At 33.6% G+C, this 25797-nt stretch overlaps 2 protein-coding genes across 6 annotated transcripts; both read left to right on the forward strand.

The window, feature by feature from the left end:
* The first annotated feature begins 2354 nt into the window (after nt 1–2354).
* On the forward strand, nt 2355–19302 carry LOC107891396 (xanthine dehydrogenase 1). Of its 5 annotated transcripts, none has more exons than XM_016816182.2 (15): nt 2355–2470; nt 2577–2747; nt 9089–9188; nt 9302–9410; nt 9930–11435; nt 11883–12125; nt 12430–12744; nt 14088–14327; nt 14655–14939; nt 15028–15249; nt 15831–15992; nt 16695–16829; nt 17430–17666; nt 18178–18351; nt 18982–19302. In XM_016816182.2, the coding sequence occupies exons 2-15, from the start codon at nt 2612–2614 to the stop codon at nt 19222–19224; spliced, it is 4107 nt and encodes a 1368-aa protein (XP_016671671.2). In that variant the 5' UTR covers nt 2355–2470; nt 2577–2611; the 3' UTR covers nt 19225–19302. The 5 variants fall into 5 exon arrangements, with proteins under 5 accessions (XP_016671671.2, XP_016671670.2, XP_040956587.1 ...); XM_016816181.2 differs by having other exon boundaries at nt 2387–2501; XM_041100653.1 differs by lacking the exon at nt 2355–2470 and having other exon boundaries at nt 2493–2747.
* Nucleotides 19303–20635: 1333 nt separating this feature from the next.
* Nucleotides 20636–22298, forward strand: LOC107891395 (arogenate dehydrogenase 1, chloroplastic). The gene is made up of 7 exons (XM_016816180.2): nt 20636–20859; nt 20946–21114; nt 21196–21351; nt 21431–21513; nt 21620–21689; nt 21785–21859; nt 21952–22298. Exons 1-7 carry the CDS (start codon nt 20681–20683, stop codon nt 22036–22038), a joined length of 819 nt encoding a protein of 272 aa, XP_016671669.2. The 5' UTR covers nt 20636–20680; the 3' UTR covers nt 22039–22298.
* The last annotated feature ends 3499 nt before the right edge of the window (nt 22299–25797 follow it).

Here is a 25797-nt window from a genome sequence, read left to right on the forward strand (position 1 = left end):
ATTAGTATTAACAGGAAGCAAAGGAGCCGATTAATTTTCGTATTTGGTTGTGATGACCCTAGTCCAAAGGTGACTCTTCTCAATACTAAATCTCCAAAGCCACTTGTTGAGGAGAGCGCCATTCTTAACCTTCAAGTCAATAATTCCTAGCCCGTCATATAGCTTAGGTAAACATAAGTGATCCTATTTTACCCAATGAATCACCCTTTTGTCCGTAGCCTCTCCAATGAACTCTGCAATAAGATTGTTGAGTTGAGAGTTGACTGAAGTAGGCATTTGAAAGAGAGAAAGATAGAAGATTGGAAGACTGGAAAGAACTGACTTTACGAGTGTCAATCTGCCCCCCGTGGAAAGGAATTTAGATTTCCAATAAGCCAATCTGTTCTGAAACTTTTCAATAATGGGACACCATAAGGAAGCCGAGTTATTCCTACAACCTAGTAGTAAGCCGAGATAATCAGTGGGAAAGGTACCAGGAGTGAAATTAAGATTCGAGGCCCACCTCTGTATGTGAGAATCATCAACGTTGACACCAAAAATTCTAGTCTTCTTTAAATCAAGCTTGAGGCCAGAAACCAACTCAAAGCATACAAGGATTCTTTTAATGCTAGTCACCTGCAGAACAGAGTCAAGTCATCTGCAAATTGCAGATGAGAGATCTGTAGCCCATCAGTGCCAATAGAGACTCCCTTAAACATCCAAAAGAGACAGCTTTGGAAATAACTACCCAAATATTGGAACATTTTTAAATATTTATTGTATTCTAGATATAATTAATCAAAAATTATATCTTGTGATTATTGATCAAGAATTATGACCACTCATCATAATTTAAGAGATGTTACTTGAATAATTGTAGCTCTTACTTTAATAGTTATATCTATTTAAAATATATTAGTTGAAAATTATTCCAATTGAAAGTTATGTCTCTCGGAAGAGATACGAAAGTTGTCTTTTATCGTTTGAAGTTATTTAAAAATGGTCAAATTTCAATTTATGTCCCTATACTATGCTCAAATTAGATATTTAATTTTTATATTTTAGTTTTTAACATAATTTGGTATTCCAATATTTATAATGTAATCAATTAGCCTAAATACTTTATTCTAATTAAAAAACTAAAAATTTTTAACACCATTCTCTTTTAAATTCAGATCCATTACAATGACATTTTTGTCATATGATTAAATAGTGAGTTTTTTTTTAATTTTAGAATGTCACACTAATAGATTTAACAAAAAAAATCTAACAATGTTAATATTTAAACATGAATTTTTAAAATAGAATATAAATTCTTAAAAATAAAAGTATATGAACTAAATTTTAAATATACAAAAAATACAAAACTTGGAGCATATTGTGTACTTGTATGAAGTCTCCCCGTTAGGGGGACATCATAGTTTTTGTAACTAGTTTAAAGTATATTTTCTTTTCACACACACAAAAAAAAATACAACGGTCTTCCACTCACCTAGTTCTTTTGGGGTCGCCTTTTGTTTTATTTTTCTTTATAAGATGATAGTCAAATTTTAGTTTTAGCCCCAATATGATGCTACTATAATTTATTATTTAATTTGATTCTTTTACTTTTACAATGTCACTAGTTAGTATAAATAGTTAATATTGTCAATTATTTAAATCAAAATGTTAAACGTCAATTTTTCTTAATAACACTATAATAAACATTTATTTTATCATAACGAGTTTGAATGAGTTTTTTAAGAAAACTCTTAATCGATATTTTCAACATTATTTTTATTGTAACATGACCAATCTATTTTTTTTTTCAAAATGTCTTACCAATGAATCTATACAAGAATTTTAATGACAATGACTAGTAAACTTAAATTTTTAAATTTGAAAAATAAAGAGATAAAATTCTTAAAAATAAAAAATAAAGGATTAAATTTCAAATATATAAAATTGATAAATTTATAACATATTATAAATGGATACAAATCATGAGCCCATCAAAAGGAAGCATGGGAGGAAGAATATTTTAAATATAAATAAAGAAATAAAAAATTAAGTTATTTTGAATTTATTAATTTGAAGTTTTTAAATTTTATTTAGATATTTTTATATGATTTTTGTTAATGTTTGTTAATTGAAATATTTTAAATGTAAATAAAAAATATTATATTTTAACACATCCATGGAAATATTTTATATTAAAATTATATTAAAGACAAAAGTTTTTTTTATATAAATTTATCCATCTTATACTTATATCCAAATAATATTTTTCAATTATTTTATTTAAATATTATATAAAAAATAAAAAATATTTATAATAATATTAATCACTCAATCAATCATTTTTTATATAATAAAAATTACTTTTATATACTAATATAAGTCTGAAAATCTTACAAGAATAGAACATAAATTGTAAAATGGATGTTAATAATAAAATATACAGGGAGAATCTTCCTCCGATTAAGTTGACGTCAATACACATCTAAAAGGAGTACGTCTCTATCCGGTTAACCGAAGACGTTGTATGTTTTGACAATCAATCATTTCAATTGAACACTTGAACCCGATTAATATTTTTAACTTTCGATCTTACGCAGGGCTGATTTATTTCTGGTTTCATATCCTTATCAAAATGGGGTCTTTGAAGAAGGAAGAAGAAATGGGGCAGATTGGGGAGGAATCCAAGGAGGCTATCGTATACGTTAATGGAGTCCGCAAAGTGTTGCCTGATGGATTGGCTCACTTGACTCTGCTGGAGTACCTCAGAGGTAATAATATTTTTGTTCCATTTTTTTTGGTTTTCCTTGAAAGTATTATCGGAGAAAAGAATCGGAAAGCTTTTTTTTTTTCCTCTCTTTTTCTTCCTCTCAATCTTGCAAGCTCAGCTCACTTCAAGTTTGGGTTAAAACTTACTTTCAGTTTTTTGTGTTTTTCGTTTGTTGAAGTCCCCCCCCCCCGCGGTTATTTGAGAGTGGGTGGAGCTTATTTAAGCTTACTACTTCTATGTTAGCCTTACTGGAAGCATTATTTATTCTTCTAGTATCTGTAGTGGCGTTCGATTGCGTTATTGCAGTACTGAACTTTGTTTACCTTTTCTGGAGATACTGGAAATAGGAATTGAAGTTTAAAACTTTTGGGTCCAAACGGATAAGTTAGAGATATTGAACTTGGTTTCATTTCATGACGTGTTGTTAGTTTTCAAGAAATCAGAGAAAACTGAAAGAAAAGAAAAAAAATTAGTTCAGAAAACTATAATTAATTCTATAGTTAGTCATAAGATAGGTAGGGCGTAGGGCTTAGTTCATCGGTCTGCTAGTTTCTTTTATAAGAACTAGATTTCTCTTGGAATCAAGTTCTGGTTTCCAAGTCCATGGATTGAACAAGAATCATAGAAACTTCGATTACATTTTTACATTTTTCTAATTCGAGCATCTAGGGTAACTTGGATTCACCAGTTAATTAACTAATCAGTCTTTCTCATTACTTTTCAGTCGAAATCATGATTAGGTTCATGAAAATGTTTGAGTGCCTATAAACTGGAGTTAGAGAGTTTGAATCTTTAGTTACCTGCAAGCTAAAAGAATCTGGTAGGACATTTTTCTTCTTTTTCATCAACTGTACCTGTTACTCAAGTTGTCTATAAAGTGTTTCACTATGTATACTTTCAATTCATCACCTATTTTTTAGGGAAGATTGTGTCTTGTTCACCATGTTGATACTGTTGGGATGCTGGAGGGATATTTCATTCTGGAATAACAAAATACATGGAAGACTTATTTATAGGATTAATTGCAAGATTCTTTTACTTATTGTATAAACTGACTTAATAGCTCAAGTTAATCCTACCTTTCCATTATGTTCTGCTTGCTGTGTCAGAAGCTTCTAATATTTTGCAAATTGCCTTCTAACAGATATTATGTTTTCTTTAGGCAGAGAGCGTAGTGTTCTGAATTTTAATGGTTATTTAATTTGAGATATATATGGTTCTTCATTTTTACATTTCAACTTTTACACTTTTTCTAATGGTTAAGTTTGGTTCTTTTGATGGTTATGGGTCTGTTAAAACAGTTTACTTTAGAACCTTAAATTACTTTGCATAATTCCTTTTCATTGAGGAAGTATATCATCTGAGTTATATCTTTGGTTAGTGGTTACTGCTAAGTTTATGTGTCTTGTAGAGTAATAGTTTTCTGAGTTTGTTGGTTCCTGTTGAGGTCTTCACTTTTTTCCCAACTTTGCATTATCCTTTGATTCAGTATGAAGCTGAAGCTGAATTATTTGGTGGAAAATGCATATATCATTTCCTCTAGAACCTCATATATATATATATTGCTAGATTACAGTTTCCTAATAAGGAATCTTGAGTGTATCGGATAGGATTCTGTAAATATTTTATTAATTGTTATCCCTAACTTTAAGGCTGTTTTTAAGGGACAGCATCCCTAGAATTAGTTTGTTTCCCAGTATAGAGTTTCCTAAGTTAGGCTCACTATGTATATAAATATTAGTGTGATTCCTTGTGAGAAAATATAATAGAAAAAGCTTATTTCTAACATGGTATCAGATTAGCCCGATTTTTGGGAATTTTTTCTTTTGTCTGGCATTTTTTTTAACTCCCGCTCAACCCTCAAGCCTGTATATTTTGTTCAAAAGAAATATGGCTGAAATTGTCCAAACCAATATCAATGGGAATATTTCAGAAGTCTCTATGAACAACTCCAACCCAACAAGTGAGTTGCAGAACATCCAAGTAGCCTACAGGTTAAATGGGAAGAATTACCTGAAGTGGTCTCAGCTGGTTCGCACGTTCTTGAAGGGAAGAGGAAAGCTGAGTCACTTACTTGAAACGGGACCTAAAGAAAGAGATCCTAAGTTTGATGCTTGGGATGAACAAGACTTTATGGTAATGTCTTGCTTATGGAATTCTATGATGCCAGAAATCAGTGATACATGCATGTTTCTTAACACATCCAAAGATATATGGGAGGCTGTGAAGCAAACTTATTCTAAAGTTCGAGATGCTGCTCAAATCTATGAAATCAAGACTAAGATTTCATCTACCAAGCAAGGAAGTCAGTCAATCACGGAGTATTCCAATCTGTTGCAAAGCTTATGGCAAGAGATGGATCATTACCAGTGCATTCAGATGAAGTGCAGTGCAGATGCAGCACTCCTGAAAAGGTTCGTTGAAAAGGATCGAATTTATGATTTTCTTGTTGGACTAAATGTTGAGTTTGATGCAGTAAGAGTCCAAATACTTGGAAAAGAGGAGCTATCGTCACTAAATGAGACAATCACGATTGTTCGTGCTGAAGAAGGAAGAAGAGGAGTTATGATTGAGAATAGTCAAGTGGATAGTTCTGTCTTAGCTACAAAAGCTGTACATGAGAGGAGATTTGGCCTGGAGCAACCAACTAGCGAAGATAGTAGGCAGACAGAACTTACAAGGCCCATTAAAAGGAAGTCTGTATGGTTCACCTACTGTAAAAAATCCCGTCACACTAAAGAAAAATGCTAGAAGCTCCATGGGAAGCCACAGACAATTAAATTTTTTTTTTTCAGAAACCGGTGGACAACCAAAGGAACAAGGGTGAGCACATATAGAAGGATAGCTAGACATGCTAAGGAACAGAATACGAGGAGGATGATTGGACATGCTACGGAAGTTAATGGCCTATACTATCTTGAAGAATCCAGTGGAGAAGTTAGTGCTCTGAATTCCTCACCATTATCTTTCATATCCAAATCTGTTAAAACCAATAAAGACCAAATTTGGCTCCATCACCTCCGCCTTGTTCATCCATCATTTAGAGTCCTTAAAATTATGTTTCCTTCATTGTTCAAAGGGATAACTGTTGAAAAATTCCATTGTGATGTCTGTGAACTTGCCAAACATAAACGTACCTCTTTTCCGGTAAGCAATAAAAGAACATCTGCTCCTTTTTACTTTTATCCATAGTGATATTTGGGGACCATCCACTATTTCAAACATCTATGGGGCTCGGTGGTTTGTATCCTTTATTGATGATTGTACTCGTGTGTCTTGGATTTTTCTTTTAAAACAAAAATCTGATTTAAGGTCTGTCTTTTCAACCTTTTACAACATGATCAAAACACAATTTGGAGCTGAAATAAAAAGGTTTCAGACAATGCCAAGGACTATTTCAATCAATTTCTCTCCCCATATTTTCAAGAAAAAGGCATTATACATGAGTCATCTTGTGTTAGCACACCCCAACAAAATGGTGTTGCCGAAAGAAAGAATGGTCACATTTTAGCTATTACCAGAGCTCTCTTGTTTCAAAAAAATGTCTCTAAACAATACTGAGGGAGGCTGTTTTAACTGTTACTCGTATGATAAATAGATTGCCTACAAAAGTCCTTGAATCTCAAAGTCCTACGCAAGTTCTAGCAAAATTCTTTCCTGATTTCAATACCTCAAATCTTACTTCCAAAATATTTGGATGTGTTGCCTTTGTACATGTACATTCTCAAATTAGGGGAAAACTCGATCCACGAGCTGTCAAATGTGTCTTTCTCGGTTATTCTTCTACACAAAAAGGGTACAAATCTATCATCCAGCCACCAAAAAATTTTATGTTTCAGCGGATGTTACTTTTGCAAAACAAGAGAATTTCTTTACTCGTCCTTATCTTCAGGGGGAGATCTTATTCATAGAAGATAAGGATAGAGAATTCTTTCTTCTTGATTTTCCAGCTCCTGTCCAGCAGCCAAACACTCAGTCATTGCGTACCAACCAGCCTGCCCAACTTGAACCTATGCAACCCGAAAGAGAGCCTAATACACCCTAATCACAAAAAGGGATTCAGGACACTACTCGTCCTTTACTGGTTTACTCAAGGAAGAAGGCACCGGTGCAAGTTCAATCATCTTCTTTGGATATACAACCTGCTACTCTACAACCTGAGGTAATTGCTGAACCTACTTTGAATACTACTAAAAATTCAGATCAGAGAGACTATGATTTTCCCATTGCTATTAGAAAAGGAACTAGAGCCTGCACAAAACATCCCTTGTACTTAATCATGTCTTACAAAAATTTGTCCCATAACCACAAAGCCTTTCTTACTAGCCTAAATTCTATCTCCATTCCCAAAACTGTATCCGAGGCATTAGATGATGAAAATTGGAAAAATGCCATGAAAATTGAAATGGAAGCCCTTGAAAAAAATAAGACATGGGATTTGGTAAAATTACCGAGAGGAAAGAAACCAGTTGAATGTCGTTGGGTGTACATAGTGAAATATAAGTCAGATGGTTCTTTGGAGAGGTACAAAGTAAGATTGGTTGCTAAAGGGTACACTCAAATGTATGGAATAGACTACCTTGAGACATTTGCCCCTGTTGCAAAGATGAACATTGTGAGAGTGTTGTTGTCACTTGCTGCTAACCGAGGCTGGAAATTACAGCAATTTGACATCAAAAACGCCTTTTTACATGGTGATCTTGAGGAGGAAGTCTATATGGATGTTCCACCAAGATTCGGTCCAAATACAGGACAGGTAGTTTGCAGACTAAAAAAGGCTTTGTACGGACTAAAACAGTCCCCGAGAGCTTGGTTTGAAAGATTTATCAAAGTAATGCTCAAGTTGGGGTATAAACAGAGTCAAGGAGATCACACTTTGTTTGTAAAACACTCATCTTTAGGGGGAATGACCGCTTTATTAGTCTATGTAGATGACATTATAGTGACTGGTGATGATCTGGAAGGAATGGAAAATTTAAAGAAATGCCTAGTAAAAGAATTTGAAGTCAATGAGCTTGGTAAGTTAAAATATTTCCTTGGTATTGAAGTAGCACACTCTTGGGAAGGAATCTTCATATCTCAGCAAAAATACATAATTGATTTGTTGACAGAGACGGGCAAGTTGGGATGTAAACCAGCAGAGACACCCATAGAGGTGAACCACAGACTTGGAGATGCATTAGAAGATGTAGCAGTTGATAAAGGTTCATATCAAAGACTTGTGGGGAAACTCATTTACTTGTCACATACTAGACCGGATATTGCCTATGCAGTTGGTGTTGTAAGTCAGTTCATGCACAACCCCAAAGAATCACATCTTCGAGCTGTGTATCAGATTCTACAGTACTTAAAAGGCACTCCAGGCAAAGGAATCCTATTTAACAAAGGGGAGAATTTAACCCTTGAAGCCTGTACTGATGCAGATTATGCAGGGTCTATGGTTTATAGAAGATCAACCTCGGGCTATTGCACTTTTCTAGGAGGCAACCTTGTGACTTAGAGGAGTAAAAAACAGAATGTTGTGGCTAGATCTAGTGCAGAAGCTGAATTTAGGGCGATGGCTCTTGGAATTTGTGAATTATTATGGCTGAAAATTATTTTGGAAGATTTGAAGATCAAGTGGGAATGTCCAATGAAGTTGAATTATGATAATAAGTCTGCTATCAATATTGCACATAATCCAGTTCAACATGATCGTACGAAGCACGTTGAGGTTGACAGACATTTTATAAAGGAGAAACTTGACAGTGGCTTAATTTGCACTCCATTTGTGTCCACTGATGGTCAACTGGCAGACATACTTATCAAAGGATTATCTGGGAAGATCTTTCAGAAACTAGTAAGCAAGCTGAGAATGGATGATATCCACTTCCCAGCTTGAGGGGGAGTGTCAGATTACAGTTTCCTAATAAGGAATCTTGAGTGTGTAAGATAGGATTTTGTAAATATTTTATTAATTGTTATCCCGAACTTTAAGGCTGTTTTTAAGGGACAGCATCCCTAGAATTAGTCTCTTTCCTAGTATAGAATTTCCTAAGTTAGGCTCATTATGTATATAAATATTAGTGTAATTCCTTGTGAGAAAATATAATAGAAAAAGCCTATTTCTAACATATATATATTCTGTTTAATTAAACATTTTAATACTTGTAAGGACTAGATTCTGGAGTAGGATGTTCCAGATATCCTTTCTCAATATAAGTTATTAGTTTCTGTTGTGGTTTCTCTTATTCATTTTATTCTCTCCATTCTCTCTTCCTCTTTTATGTGTTTTTACCTTTTAATGTTATAACCAGAAAGTAGAGTAGCAAATACCTAATCAGGTTCTTTTGGTCAGTAAAGACATTGGATTGACAGGAACGAAGCTTGGCTGCGGTGAAGGTGGTTGTGGGGCTTGTACTGTGATGATTTCTCATTACGACAGAAAGACAAAGAAATGCATGTGAGTCTTTCTATCTGCCTTCTTTCTTCCAAATTTTTATGATGATGTAACTAAATGCTTTCCTCCATTTCTCAGAATCTATATAAGATAAATGCTTTGAAAACTTATTTCAGGCATTATGCTGTCAATGCCTGCTTGGCTCCTCTTTATTCTGTAGAAGGAATGCATGTTATTACAGTGGAGGGACTTGGGAACCACAAACGTGGCTTGCACCCCATACAAGTAATATATGTTCCTTCTTCTGTTGGCATGCTCTTAATGGTGCTTACTTTTAATTCTATTTATAGAAATTGGCTTAAATCTTGGCTGGACCTCTATTTTATTTGTATGGCATGTAGATCATGGTTGAAGAGTGAAGGGGTATTTTGATTGCTTGTGGTATATGTGAGAGAATATCTTGTATTCTTCTGTTGTTTTGGGTACACTATACAAATTCTGCATCAAGTTTAACTTTTCTTTTGTAATCAAGATTGCTGATTGCATAACATGAGCGTATGTAATCAAGAAATGCATCTGGTGTCTAATTAGATGTAATATATGGCAATGATGCTTCTAAATTCCATTTTTTCCTAAAACTTAGCTTGATGAAAATATTGTTAATGTCATGGGAAAGATAAGAGAAATTAAAGTATGTCTGGTTCAAATTATTTGAACTTAAGAGATATGCTTTAAAAACCAACTAGAATCCTTAAAGGAAAGAATGTTCAGCTATTTCATTGTGACTTTCATGGATTTCTGCAGGAATCATTGGCACGTTCTCACGGCTCCCAATGTGGATTTTGCACTCCTGGATTTATCATGTCATTGTATGCATTATTGCGGTCTAGTGAAACACCTCCTACTGAAGAGCAAATTGAAGAATCTCTTGCTGGAAACTTGTGTCGTTGCACTGGTTACAGACCGATTGTTGATGCATTTCGGGTTTTTTCCAAAACCAATAATGCATTATATACTGATATATCTTCACTTAGCCTTCAGGAAGGTGAGTTTATTTGCCCTTCAACAGGTAAGCCATGTTCATGTGGGTCAAAAGCTGTACATGATATAGGCACCAATGAACAACCTATTTGTAGTACTAGATATAAACCTATCTCTTACAGTGAGGTAGATGGAAGCGCATATACAGACAAGGAATTTATTTTTCCTCCTGAGCTGTTACGAAGGAGATTAACTCCTTTAAATTTGAGTGGACTGGGAGGGCTTAAATGGTACCGTCCCTTAACGGTGAACGATGTGCTTGAGTTGAAGGAGAAATACCCAAATGCTAAATTGTTAGTAGGTAATACTGAAGTTGGTATTGAGATGAGGCTGAAGAGAATGCCATATCAAGTTTTGATCTCTGTTGCACATGTTCCTGAACTCAATATTATAAATGTTAAGGATGATGGAATAGAGATAGGTTCTGCAGTAAGACTGACTGAACTCTTAAATTTATTTAGAGAGGTTATAACTCAACGTCCTGCTAATGAAACATCAGCATGCAAAGTTTTCATTGAGCAGTTGAAGTGGTTTGCTGGGACTCAAATAAGAAATGTTGCATCTGTTGGAGGAAATGTGTGTACAGCTAGTCCAATTTCAGACTTAAACCCACTTTGGATTGCCGCTAGAGCAAAATTTCGAATCATTGACTGCAATGGAAATATTAGAACCACTCTGGCAGAAAATTTCTTCCTTGGCTACCGTAAAGTGGATTTGACCAGTAACGAAATATTATTGTCAATATTCTTACCTTGGACTAGGCCCTTTGAATATGTCAAAGAATTTAAACAGGCACATAGAAGGGATGATGATATTGCTATTGTGAATGCTGGAATGCGTGTCTGTCTGCAGGAGAAAAGTGAAGAATGGGTTATTTCAGATGCATCAGTTGCTTATGGCGGGGTGGCACCACTCTCTTTATGTGCAATTAAAACAAAAGAATTTTTAATTGGAAAGAAATGGAACCAGGATGTGCTACAGGGTGCTTTGAATGTCTTACGAACTGATATTGTGCTCAAGGAAGATGCTCCTGGTGGGATGGTGGAGTTTCGAAAATCTTTGACCCTTAGCTTCTTCTTTAAATTTTTCCTTTGGGTTTCACATCAAATTGAGGGAAAGAAATCCATTAAGGAAAGTGTATCATTATCAGATTTGTCAGCTATAAAGTCATTCCACCGCCTACCACTAGTTGCAAGTCAGGACTATGAAATCAGGAAACATGGAACATCTGTAGGTTCACCTGAGGTTCATCTATCATCCAGGCTTCAGGTATGCAAATTCACAAGCTATACTTCTTACTACTGGGTTTGTAGTTTCAAGGTTATTTAAACCAATTTTAAGTGGAGAGTTCAAAATGAAGGGTTCTGGTTATATTTTCTTTTAGAATTATGCTAGTTTCTGATGTTTTGTTACTGATCACATATGTGTACCCTGCTGTTGATGCTTGCATTCTTAAACCTATGTGTATGAAATTTTTTTCTTGTATTGGATGATGGCTGACAAAATCAAATTTTACTGTTCCAAGCTCTATTTGGTTCCTGTGCTCTCTTTATGTTTTTTGTATTAGGCCACCTGGACACATCATTAGCAACAGATTGCATAGTACTCTCTCCTGCTGTTAACAGATATTGACTAAGTGCTTTTGATTCTTACTTTTCACCGAGTTTTATCTCCAGCATTATCTTCATGACAGTGTTCATGGTATCATGTCATCAGGTTACTGGACAGGCAGAATATGCTGATGACTCACCAATGCCTCCTAATGGTTTGCATGCAGCATTAGTTTTGAGCAAAAAGCCTCATGCTCGAATATTATCCATAGATGATTCAGGTGCCAAGGCTTCACCCGGATTTGCTGGCATCTTCTTTGCCAAGGATGTTCCTGGTAGTAATAAAATTGGACCAGTTGTCTTGGATGAGGAGCTATTTGCTTCAGAATTTGTCACTTGTGTGGGGCAGGTAAAAGAGCTTATTGAATACAACTTATTTTGTTTAATAATTCTTCGTGGCAATCCTTCACAAACCTTGAGAGGATAGAGACAGGTTTCCTTGTGTGCTTGACAAAGCAACTGAAACCAACCTTTAGCCCTTCACTACTAAAGGTACATCAGATGTGACATCCACGCAGTACCAGTGGAAGCTTGAGATAACTCTTAGGCTAAACTTCAATAGTCAACTCATACTAATCTGAGGAGAGCCAACTGAATTGCTTGATTTGTTTTTTAAACACATCGCATTCAAACTGCTTTTATAATTTATACAGGTTATAGGAATTGTTGTGGCTGAAACCCATGAGAATGCTAAACTAGCAGCAAGAAAAGTTCATGTGGAGTATGAAGAGCTCCCAGCAATCTTGTCAATAGAGGATGCAGTCAGAGCAGAAAGTTTTCATCCCAACTCGCAGAAGTGTCTGAAAAAAGGGGATGTAGATCTCTGTTTCCAATCAGATCAATGTGAAATGATCATAGAGGGGAAGGTTCAAGTGGGTGGTCAAGAACACTTCTATTTGGAGCCACATAGCAGCTTAATTTGGACTCTGGACAGTGGCAATGAAGTTCATATGATTTCATCCACTCAAGTAAGAATACCAAAACTTATAATTTCATTGGTTATATTTCTTTATTCATCTGTCCTGCTTGGATTGAATTAGATAAAATTTGATAAAGCATAGAATCTCTTTCTTGACTCAAATTATTTATAAAATTCAGTATTCCACTTTTAACAGTTACCAATTAGATTATTAGAAATGTTCTGCTATTTCATTTTTCATGAAATAACTGGGAATTCTTATGTGCTAGAAATGTAGATGTAGGGAAATGTGGATAAATAATGGGTGAAAAGTTCAAAAATGACATATTATATAGCATGTACCGTAGTTAGGGCATTTTAAATTATGAACCAGTTCTCCCATCTCTATGCAGGGATATTGTTGATTGATCACTACCTTTTATTCAGCACTCAGCATTTCTAAACTCAGTAATGTTGATTGCAACTGTTGTGCATATGAAGTGACTCATAAAACCAGTAATTATGTACCGAAACAAAACCAGTAATTCTCCTCAACATGTTTTTGAGCTAATTAATTCAAGATATAAAACTTGGTAGAATCTAGGAATGCTTATGAGTGACATCAGAGGCTTTCCAGAGTTTTAAAACAGCAATGTTATTTCAGACCCATTCTTTAAGTAAGGCCATACTGCTGTAGTAACTCTTTGGATAGAGGATCCAATACAGGGTTAATATTTTACACGTCCTAATTTCAGCTCGTGTATATAGTGTTGTGTCTTTTACAGCTCCTAATTTGAGTCTATTTTGTTAGCTACCAGGCTTGTAATTTTTCTCTTTGATTTGCTTGTCTTATTTAGTTTCCCTTGTTTATTAGTATTTTCTTTCCCCATTGTGTTCATTATGTGCATGTGGGTTCTGCTCATATTCTTTCCTAACCTAAAAGGTAAGTAGGATTGAAGTGGTTTGAGGAAAAAAAAACCAGCAGAGAACCAATGGAATTAGGCTGAACAAACAAGTAGGGAACAAGTTGAAACTCCAGAAAACTGAGGGTTATAGAAAACCTCTAGGTTTCTTTATTAATTCAAAGATAATAATCAGAAAAGTTGTTGCTGGAAATCTGTTACAGCATATATATATTAGACTTTCTTGCAAATAAAGATTTATTATTAATCCTAGACTTACCCCCTAGAAATAATAATCCTAGCTGTCCAAAAATGATATCTAATACTTTAAACTAAATATTATGAAATATAGTGAAATAATAAAATAAAACATTATAAAATTAAGCTCCTGCGTTAAGGATGCTTTTTCAAGTGCTTTGTCTACTAAATGCTTTATATTATGGCTTCTCTTTACATCTTTTTTCATTATATTTTTGGGATATAGTGTGATTTTGTCATTATTTATGTGTAGGCCCCTCAGAAGCACCAGAAATATGTTTCTCATGTTCTTGGTCTTCCTATGTCTAAAGTAGTTTGTAAAACTAAAAGGATTGGTGGTGGATTTGGTGGAAAGGAGACTAGATCAGCTTTCCTTGCTGCTGCTGCGGCTGTGCCATCTTATCTGATGAATAGACCCGTGAAATTAACACTAGATAGAGATATAGACATGATTACAACGGGCCAGCGCCATAGCTTTCTCGGAAAGTACAAGGTACTGACCACTTAGTGTGATAAAAGGATGGATCAATCTACTGAAACATTTCAATATTGTAATAGTTTGGTATATTTATTTTTCTTTTATTTTCTTTTCTTTTCTTTTTGGTTTTTTTGTTTTTGGTCTGTGTTTAAATCTTTTAATTGTGAAAATAAGAGGAAGTGAAAAAACCTTTTGGCCTTGAGCATCTTTGAATAGATTATAGTTGTTTATACAACCCAGGTGAATTCCACCAGTTGCACTCATTTTATTTGCACGTTTCTGTACTTGACTTTATTTTTATGATCTCATAGCCTAACGGTAGAATAAAATTACTTCATCTAGGTTGGATTTACAAATAAGGGAAAGGTTCTGGCTTTGGATCTTGAAATCTACAATAACGCTGGAAATTCACTGGATCTGTCCCTTGCGGTACTTGAGCGTGCTATGTTTCACTCAGACAATGTCTATGAGATACCAAATGTCAGAATCTTTGGAAGTGTTTGCTTCACTAATTTTCCAAGTAACACTGCATTCCGAGGATTTGGTGGTCCTCAAGGTATGCTTATAGCTGAGAATTGGATTCAAAGAATTGCTTTAGAACTTAAAAAGAGTCCAGAAGAGATTAGGGTAAGTTTTATATTTATGTTGCTTTATTACTCAATCATGGCGCATTTAAAAAAATGATATAATGACTCATTATTGGAAATTGGATCAGGAGATTAACTTTCAAGGTGAAGGATCAATATTGCATTATGGTCAACAATTAGAACACTGTACTCTGGCTCCGATCTGGAATGAGCTGAAAGTATCTTGCGACTTTCTGAAGGTTCGAGAAGAAGTTGATGGATTTAATCTTCATAATCGGTGGAAGAAGCGTGGTATTGCTATGATTCCAACGAAATTTGGCATATCCTTTACAACTAAGTTTATGAATCAGGTAACATTTGAAACTACCTATTTAGGGTTGTTTTTATGTACAGATTTTGTGTCTACAATTTTTTTGTGGGCTATATTTGTTTTATTGATATCTTCCTAGGAATAATATGCCTGTAGTTTCTCTACAGCTAATGCATATCAGGGAGCAGGCATACATGAGGTCAAGTAAAGCACATTTTGAGCCTCTTTCTAATAGATGTACAGCAGGCATACATGTAGCTAGGAATTTATGTGTACTGCAGCATCTCAAAATTTATTCTTATAATTTCTTTATTAGTTGCATAGTTTTTCTTGGAGTGGTATCAAATATGGTTGGGTCCTGAATTCCGATTTCAACTTTAGATATTTCAGGCATATGATAACATGCAAGTATTTCTGTTGCCTGTCAAGATGAATACAATTTTCTACTTAAAAGTAAACAATATATAAAATAAAGAAAAATTATACATGTACATAATATGAAAGAAACAATGTGTTTGCTATGTAAAGTATGGCCTATCACTATGTATTTCTTTCAGAATCATGTTGTTATCTCAATGATCATGAATTTTTATTGTGTAAATATGTTTCCAATCACTGTAGGCGGGAGCTCTTGTTAATGTCTACACTGATGGAACTGTTTTAGTTACACATGGAGGTGTTGAGATGGGGCAAGGTTTACATACAAAAGTTGCTCAAGTTGCTGCATCTGCCTTCAATATCCCTCTCAGTTCAGTCTTTATATCAGAGACAAGTACTGACAAGGTAGAAAGCTAAGTCTGCAACATTGCAGTTCTTTCTTTTTTATATTTACCTGAATTACCATTTGCTAACCCCAGGGGAAACATTGCAGTATTACCATTGGCTGTCTTCACAAATTTTTAATTTACGTTTATGTGGCGGCCTTTCATGGGTCCTTGGCCTCAGCAAGATGATAACAGTACCATGAAATAAGAAGTTACTAAGACTGAATCTAAACCAATTTATAAAGCATACCATTTCAGTGTTCGTGACACTCAAAATCACAGATGTTTTTGGGAGGTCAATGATGTCACCTAAAATTTGATGATAGAAGTTTTAACTGAACCCTAACATGAAGAGAGATTTCTAATAGTTTCCCTGCTTCAAATATTTCAGGATACATTTCTGTTGATCCATTACATCTTTGCTTCGTTATCATCAACTGTAGATATATTTAATCTTCAATTTTATAGCTGAAACATGAAATGGTATATTGATGTGTGGGTTACAAATAAATGTGACAAACTAGTCTGGCAGCCTAAAGCTTGCATTATCAGTAATTCCAGGAATACATAAAAGATTGGCTTAAGTCGAGAACTGTGTTCTCTTGTCATTAGATGGTATTAACTTCTGTTTATATTAGTCACCTGTCTTGTGAACATTAATAACCATTTCCGTAGTATACTATTTTCTAATTTCTTGTTGCATCTGTCTTATGCTGGATAGGTTCCTAATGCTTCTCCAACAGCAGCTTCTGCTAGTTCTGATATGTATGCTGCTGCAGCTTTGGATGCATGTGAGCAGATAAAGGCACGTATGGAACCAATTGCTTCTCAGCATAATTTTGGTTCTTTTGCTGAGGTATTATTTTGTCTGTATTTTTCATATAAATTACTGCATATTATTGTCTACGCTACTGTTTTAAAGAATAATTTATTTTTTAGAACTTCTTCCCAGCCTCCTCCCGTTGAATAGTGGTAAGCATTTATGAAGGTTGTGGCCAAAGTTGATAGGTTCCTTTCCTTTTGCTGTATTTTGTAAGCAAATTGTACTATCACAAAGTTAATAAAATGGGCTTTAGTATGATTGATACTCGTTATCTTTGGTATAATTTAGTTGATTCCATAGTTTTTCAGACCAAAGGTTAAGCTGGAACTACTTATCCAGAGTGGTTTATTTTGTAGGGAAAGTTGAGATAACAAATTTTAGATTTTGGTCTTCTACTTTTCATTCCACAAATCACTTACTTTCTCATATTGATGCATATGTTTTCAAGTTGAGGGCATTGGCATTTAAAAGAAAAAAAATCAGTTAATTAAGGCTTATTTGACTGAGCTTTAGGGGAGTTTGATGATGCAGTTATTTGGTAAAGTGATGGTAGTCGATATTTGATGTCCATTTAGTAAAGAAACACAAGTTAATGTTTGTGACATGCTTTGGTATTCTTTTAATTTTGCCTAGCTGGTCACTGCATGTTACTTGGAGCGAATAGACCTTTCTGCCCATGGATTTTATATCACGCCTAATATTGGCTTTGATTGGAGCACCGGTAAAGGAAAGCCGTTCAGTTATTTTACCTATGGAGCTGCATTCGCTGAGGTTGAAATTGATACATTGACTGGAGATTTCCACACTAGAACCGCAAATATTTTCATGGATCTAGGATATTCTCTCAATCCAGCAATTGATGTTGGCCAGGTTTATTCCTTTGCTTCTTTATCATACTTTTCAAATTGAAATGTTTATTCACCGTGAAAAAGCTTAATATGACCGTCTCTTTGGCTTTTCTTGGATATGTAATTGTTCTGAGATTCTGAATGTTTTTGTCATATTACAAATATAGTTTTCAAGAAGTAACTTAAACATACTAGCATATGATTGTAGTTATACATGTATAAAGCGAAGAAATATTGGTTCAGAGATGGATGGAATGTAGAAGCAATGAGAATGGTGTTTTATGTGCTTCCTTTATTAGAAAAGTAGTCATACTGTGTCTCCCAAAGCAGGTTAATGTGAACATGGTGTTCTAGTAATAGCTAGTAGCATTGAGTCCCTGTTCAAAACAAGAAACAATAAAGGGAATATGTTAACTAAAACTCATATATGTTATATCCCCCTTTATTTGTTTAATTACTGGTCATTGACTTCCAGCCTTTAAGTTTTTCTCATTGACAAGCTAATGTTTTAACATGTTGATTTCTTGGTGCAGGTTGAAGGAGCATTTATCCAAGGTCTGGGTTGGGTTGCCTTGGAAGAACTTAAGTGGGGTGATGCAGCTCATAAATGGATTCCACCTGGCTGCTTGTATACATGTGGGCCTGGAAGTTACAAAATCCCTTCTCTTAACGATGTTCCATTCAAGTTTAATGTTTCTCTATTGAAGGTAAATTTGCTTCTAAAGTGGTGTATGTCCATACGAAATTGTTTTTGTTCATTTTTGTTCTCTTTCTGAACACCATATCAGTGTTTCATCTGAAAGCCAGATTGGGAACTAGGAATTAAAAGAAAATTGTTTCTCTTTTAAGGATGTTAGTCATCTGCAAACATGTTTAAAGGGATGGTAGAACTAGTGAGAGTTGTCTTTGTTTAACTTTACACAGCCCATGACATAGCTGCTATCATGGTAATTTTCCTTTTTACATGAAAAAAGAAGATTGATGGAGCAATGTTGTTGATGCAAGTAGACATCTTTGTTTAAAAATTCTTTTTATATTTTCTCTGATACTAAAATAGATAAAAAAAGATTGCTTATTTGATTTATCATAGATAAATTGTAGAGTTTGATTGGAAGAGGAGGAATTGAAGGCTTTTCAGTGTGGGATGTGTCCCATGTAGAATATGAGTAGCTATGAGATATACATATATATATATGTTCTTTTTTTGGATAATTACTGAGAGACTAATCATTGTGGGATGTATCTGATTCCATTTGCAGCTGAACTTTGTGCTTTACCACCATGTATTATAGATAATCTGAAGTCTTTTGTTTATGTGTTTATGTGCTGATGGGCAGGGTAATCCAAATGTAAAAGCCATTCACTCATCAAAAGCTGTTGGGGAGCCTCCGTTTTTTATGGCTTCATCTGTTTTCTTCGCCATCAAAGACGCGATTTTAGCTGCCAGAGCAGAAACAGGTCATACAGGGTGGTTTCCGCTTGATAATCCCGCAACACCGGAACGAATCAGAATGGCATGTCTAGATGAATTTACAGCACCATTTGTAAGCTCTGATTTCCACCCAAAGCTTAGTGTTTGAGAAATCATGTAACTCTACTCTAAAGTGGGTAGAGATTTCGTGAACGCATAATTTATGAAAGTAAGGGATTTAAGATCAGATGTTGGTGTCAAATGTGCGTGAACCATGGAAACTGAAGAGAGAGAGAATCAAATTCTCTTTAAAATTGAAAGGAAGATAAATTATAGCATTGCTATTTACATGTCCAAAAGAAAATATGGCCTCTGATTACAGAATTTGAAGCCCAACATCATATTAAAATGGCAAATCAAACTAAAAAGTTGGATTTGAAGCTAATTATCATTCCAATTATGGATGGCTAATCAAATCATTTAAATCTTTGAATTCACAAACACAGCTTTATATTTATTTCTTGTAATATACGAATTAAGAGGAATGAGTGAAAAGTAGGTGCATTTGAGATTCTTCTTGGAACCTTTCCTTAATTAAACCAATTTGGGGGGAAAGTAAAAAGAGAAGCATCTTTTTGAAAAGAAAGGGTAAAATTATTTTAGTTGATCTACAATTTAAAATACTTTACTATATAATCTTCTTTTCCTAATATTTGCATATCCTTTGAACATGACGGATTCATACCTAAATTTTGAATATGTTACATACTTTGATATCTTTTTGTAATGTCGTTAGAATATGATGACGCGACATTGGCAATCAATAAAACGTCATGTGAAAAAACATTAAAAGAAAGATAAAAAGAAATATTTAAAATATATAAACTTATACAAAAATAAAATTATAAATTATTATTTCACGTCAAGATTGAATCTAGACAAAAAAATATCAAAATTTAGATGAATTTAGACGTCTAATTGTCCAAGTTTTCTTTAAATGTGTTCTTTTATTAATTTTATGTATTTATTTTTAATAATTTAATTATATGAATATCGAAATATAAAAATCAAATGCTAACAAATCAATAGTTCACAGAATCTCAAAGAATTGAAAAAAAAAATCGTGAAATAATAATATATAAACAATAACCAACTAAAATGTTTTCTCTCTAAATATTTTCCCCCAAAACAAATAATGGAATTGAAAACCTAGAGAAATTCCCGCCAATTCTCCTCCTTTTTGCCCTTCAAGTTCATGATAATTAATTAAAATAAAAAAAATTGTTTTAAAAGTAATATATATATATATGAAAAACTGTTTAAACCACAAATTTTTGAAGCAAACTGTAATGTCCGGACTTTAACTAGTGCCAAAAAATGTAGATTCAGAATTGAATTCCGTAAATTGAGTAATGAAATTTTGAATAGAAAAATTTATGTAATTAATTTAAAAATACATTTTTGTCAGAGAGACAGGTAAGATAGAATAGCGGGGAATCAACGTGCCGCCTCTGCCAAAGTTTCGATAAATATCCCTACTAAAGCACGGCTCTTGACTTAATAACACACTAACACATCCAAATCTGTATAACCCTCCATCTTTCTTTGCTGAGTTTTCGTCTGCCATGTCGTCGTCGTCGTCGTCGTCCTTGCCTCTGCAAACTCTAAAAATAGGCATCGTCGGTTTTGGTACATTTGGGCAGTTCCTGGCAAAGACAATGATCAAACAAGGCCATACTACTAGGGCAACTTCTCGGACAGATTATTCCCAGCTTTGTCATCAATTGGATGTTCCCTTCTTCAGGTAGATCCTACTCTCAACTTCAATTAAACGCAAAGCCAACACTACACATTGATTCTTTTGTGAAACCCTTGTTTCTGCGTTTTTAGGGACGTAATTCCATTTCTTGAAGCAGATAATGATGTGATATTGATATGCACGTCAATCCTATCTCTATCGGAGGTGCTCAACTCAATGCCATTACGTCGCCTCAAACGCCACACGTTGTTTGTCGATGTGCTCTCGGTCAAAGAACACCCAAGAAACGTTTTATTGCAAGTATGATATTATGATTTTGCTTCAACCCCCTTGATCATATTTCTTTTGTCCAGGTTGAAAATGGTGTTTTTTTTTTTTCAGGTTTTGCCAGAGAATATGGACGTGCTCTGCACTCATCCAATGTTTGGACCTGAAAGTGGAAAAAATGGATGGAAAGATCTTCCTTTAGTGTATGAGAAAGTTCGGGTGAGGAATGAAACTAGGTGCTCCAGCTTCCTACACATCTTTGAATCTGAGGTAATCTAAATCAAATGCTCGGAATTAATGCAATTTACAGAGTGGATGCATTGGTTAATTAGAGAATATATTGGAAAAGGGTTGCAGAATGGTGGAAATGTCTTGTGAAGAACATGACAAAGTTGCCGCTAGAAGTCAATTTCTTTCCCATTCAATCGGCAGGTATGTTTTACTCATCTTTATCTTATTTCAATGCTGGTTCATCGGGTAAACCAACTACAATGGGGAGACTGCTTGTGATAAAAATTTATGCATCTTACTTTGATAGGATTTTGGCGGAAATGGGAATTGAATCCACATCCATGAACACCAAAAGCTTCGAAACACTTGTTAAATTGGTAAGCTCAATAAGATGTCTTAAACTAATGCAATTTTCATTTAGCTCCTCCAACATTCTCAAAAAGGAGATGCATTAATATGATAATGATTGCAGAAGGAGAGCGCTACCAATGATAGTTTCGATCTGTTCAGTGGGTTATTCATCCATAACAGGTTTGCTCAACAAGAGGTACGTAGGTAGCTATCCATGTAACCGAAAGCAAGCATCCAATCTTACTATCAATCAATTTAGGAACACTAATGCTGTCTACAATGATGCAGCTGATGAACCTAGAGCAGTCTTTTGAAAAGGTCAAGCAGAGGCTGCTTAAGAAGATGAGCGAACAACAAAGTCTTAGCTCGGTCTAATGATGGATTGGCATGGACTTTTTGCTAATTGAAACCTTCTAGTAATTATCAACTCAGTAGATTCATTATTTTTCTCCAATTCTGTTCTTTAAATGCATTGCTAGACTGTCATGATGAATGCAAAATATGTAAGTGACCCCACAAGGCAATGTTCTTGATGCCAAAACCTACCTTGAGAAAATTAATATGCAAGAGTTCTTAAGCCAACACAACTTGTTTTCGAGAAAAGGTCTCAAAATAAAGGATTAGGTTGTTCCTTCTCCATTTAGATAAATTCTATCAAGTTATGATGATCTTGCAATAACATGACATGATCTAAAGGATCTAAATATGATATTGAACATTAAGTTTAATAATCCTAAGGAAATGCAAACAAGAGGTGCCATGTTCAACTTGGACAATCTTTGGACAATTTCTCCGAAGAATTTTTTCTTTTTCAAATTGCATATGGCTTATCATCCGCACAAGAGTTGCAATTTTATGAAACTATGATAGACATTAATCTACAATAACAAAACATAATTGCAATAAATTTCATTTCTAGAAAGTAAATATACCTGGAACCGATGGGTGAGCTATGAAATAAGAGGATATTGCTCCACATCAAAAAGGTTGTCCAGTACCTCTGAAGGTCAAGCCCCATCTGAAGGTCCTATGACACATTATTCACAAATAATCCTTATGAGAAGAAGATATTTGTCCTTGGGAAATAGATAACTGATAATTATAATAATCAAGAAAATACAGAGATTCTGCGTTGAACAATTTCATGTAAATCAAAACCATAACAAAAGGTTAAGGAACTTTTAATTAAAAAAGCATCATCAAACAACTTATCCTGTTTCATCCTGAACATACAATAATTTCATGGAAATATTCTTCCAGCAACAAGAAATGAGAAAATTACTTGAGGAACTCTGGGGAACTGTTATACTCGGGGGGGAAAACGGTGTTTTCTACTTGTAATAATTAAATAAAATCAACTTCTTACTTCTGAAAAACATGATAAATTCAACTCGATGTATAGTTGACTCATTAAATTTTGCAAAAATGCTGACTTTTCAAGTAACTTGCAGAAATACATAGGAAAGATTGTCATTTCAAAAACGCTATCTCCTGATATTTTTCAATAGTCTAGAAAGGATAGAAACCTTACTTTGCAGCTTAAAAATAGGCCAAGCATTGTCATTTTCCTATATAATGTATAAAAAATATTTCATCAAAAAAGTGTATAAACTAAACTTTCGTACATGTTTAAATAATCACAAATTGATTTATTAAATTAATGCTGTGTGTCTTTGTGCATGTGGGTCTGTGTGTGTCTTCAGTATAAAAGTGTGACAACATCAAGATTTTCTTTTGAACCACAACTGTGAAAAAGAACTTGAGTTACAAGAGAAGTTCACAAACTGTATTTAGTGGTTGATATTGATGAAGCATAGCACAAATTGCTTCTTAATTTTACAATAAGAAAAAGGAAACAACCTTAAATCAATCCAACAATGCATCCAAAAATAGCTTAAATACCAATCAAGTTGATGAGATAAAAATATGCACTTCATGAAGACTGGAGCACAACTAACCTCGGGTAGAGCATCTCGCTGCCTGCCTGCCAGCTGCATTCATAACTCGAGCAATTTCAGTATGATCAAAACAACTTTCTACCGCATGGTCTGGCAGCGGAATACCACAATTAATTAGCAACAGCGACCTCTCCTCTTCTTATGTACTGCCTTTTAGGATTAAGGAGTATAACCACTTGACTTATCAAAAAAAAGGAGTATAACCACTTGGTTGTTCTTCTGAATCTTCATTGAAATCCTGGCAGGCGCCCCTGTCCCTCTAGAACCAAATTGGACAAGGTTTGCACCTGTCACAACTATTATACAAAGAACCTCCCCTATCTATGGTAGAGCATGTTTATTTGTGCAAGCATGCAAAAACGAATAATTGGTTCATCTGAGACCTGCCTGCTGCCTCAGTCTGAACCTTTTGAAAACAAAAAGCTGCAAAAGCCTAAACAAATTATTCCTAAAAGTTAAAAATTGTCATACTGTTCACAAGTTTAATATAATCTTTGTAGCTTTATTTTTAGAAATTTAGTATTTTATTTGTAAATTCTAAAATTTAATCTAACTATTACTATTGTTATTATTTTATTAAATTTATTGGCGTAACATTTTAAAATAAAAAATACTTATTTCATAATCATGCTACATTTAAAATTTATAAAAGTTAAAATTCAATATTTTAAAATAAAAATACAGTGGTACGTAATTAATTAAGGGATAATAATTTATTTAGCCCTCCAATTTTATAAAAAATTATTTTAATCTTCTATTTATTTTTTTATTTTTTTTAATTCTTAAACTTGTGTAATTTGTCAAATGAATAAAAAAGTTAATATTTTTAACTTTGTTGACATGGCATACGCGTGGATTGCCATGTGGATGACACGTCAGCCTTTAATTAATTTTTAAAAATTCAAAAAAAATATAAGAACTATTTTTTGAATTTAAAAATTATTAAAATTTAAAAATTTAAAAAATATTTTTTAATTTTAAAAAATTAATTAAATATTTACATATTCATCCACATGACAATCCACGTATATGATACATCATTAAAGTTAACACTTGTTAACTATCTTTTTGTTAACATTTATTTTCATCCATTTTTAAGTGATTTGATAAAATCTATAAACTGAAATATTAAAAGAGTTAAAAAATTAAATCCACAACTAAAATAATTTTTTGGGTAAATAAGTAATTATGAGTTTAATTAGTGAGTGAATCAAAAAAAACAGGAACGTGTTGGTCAAATTGGACGCTAATATCTGAAACGACGTCTCCATTTAATTCATTTACAACATGTGGGCGGTGGCTGATCCCAATTCCAACAAATTAAATATCTTTTCGTTTTTTTTTAATTACAGACTAAATTTAATATTTTATCATATTTAAAATATAAGAAAATTTTGATGTATTAATAATTTTAAAAAATATTTTTTGAGGATCTATATATATATATTTTTGTATATGTAAATCTTGATGTATAAATAATTTCATTTATATAAGTTTTTTTGCTATAACCACTTAAATAATCATGAATCATCATCTTAATTTTCGTGTTACATCATAATATTTACTATATTCAAATAATATCTAATGTTATCTGAGACTAGATGAATTGCTGGTCGGCTGTTGTGCGTTGGGTTGACCGTCTTAAAATATTTACAACATTTTGGCCTCTAGAATGGAATGACAGGTGATTCTTCTTATTTTATCAAGGGTGGAAATTAAATGTTTTTATTGTATTTCATATTAATTATATATCATACCTTTTAAGTCTACAATAAAAATTATATATTTAGAATATAATCGTATGTTTAACGATAAATAATTAAGTATATAATTTAAAACTAGTTAATAACAACATATATAATATGTACGATATTCGAGTAATAAAGATTAAATTGTGAGTAAAACAAAATTTAAACATGTAAATATGTCATATTAAGTGTATGAAATGTACTACAACTGCTTATCATAGTGTTATCATCAATCTTGAATTGATGTCGAGTTAACTTGTGACACCAACTCAATTAATAACATTATAAATATATACAATTGATAGAGGTAATAAAGTATGCATGATAAAATTAAAATGTGCAAAATATTTTAAGATAAAGTATTGGTTGAGTGATAAAATTAAAGTTTTATTGATGCAAATGTTATGAATAAAACTACCATAGAGGTA

The sequence above is a fragment of the Gossypium hirsutum genome, chromosome D09, assembly GCF_007990345.1.
Source record: "Gossypium hirsutum isolate 1008001.06 chromosome D09, Gossypium_hirsutum_v2.1, whole genome shotgun sequence".
Lineage (NCBI taxonomy): Eukaryota > Viridiplantae > Streptophyta > Magnoliopsida > Malvales > Malvaceae > Gossypium > Gossypium hirsutum.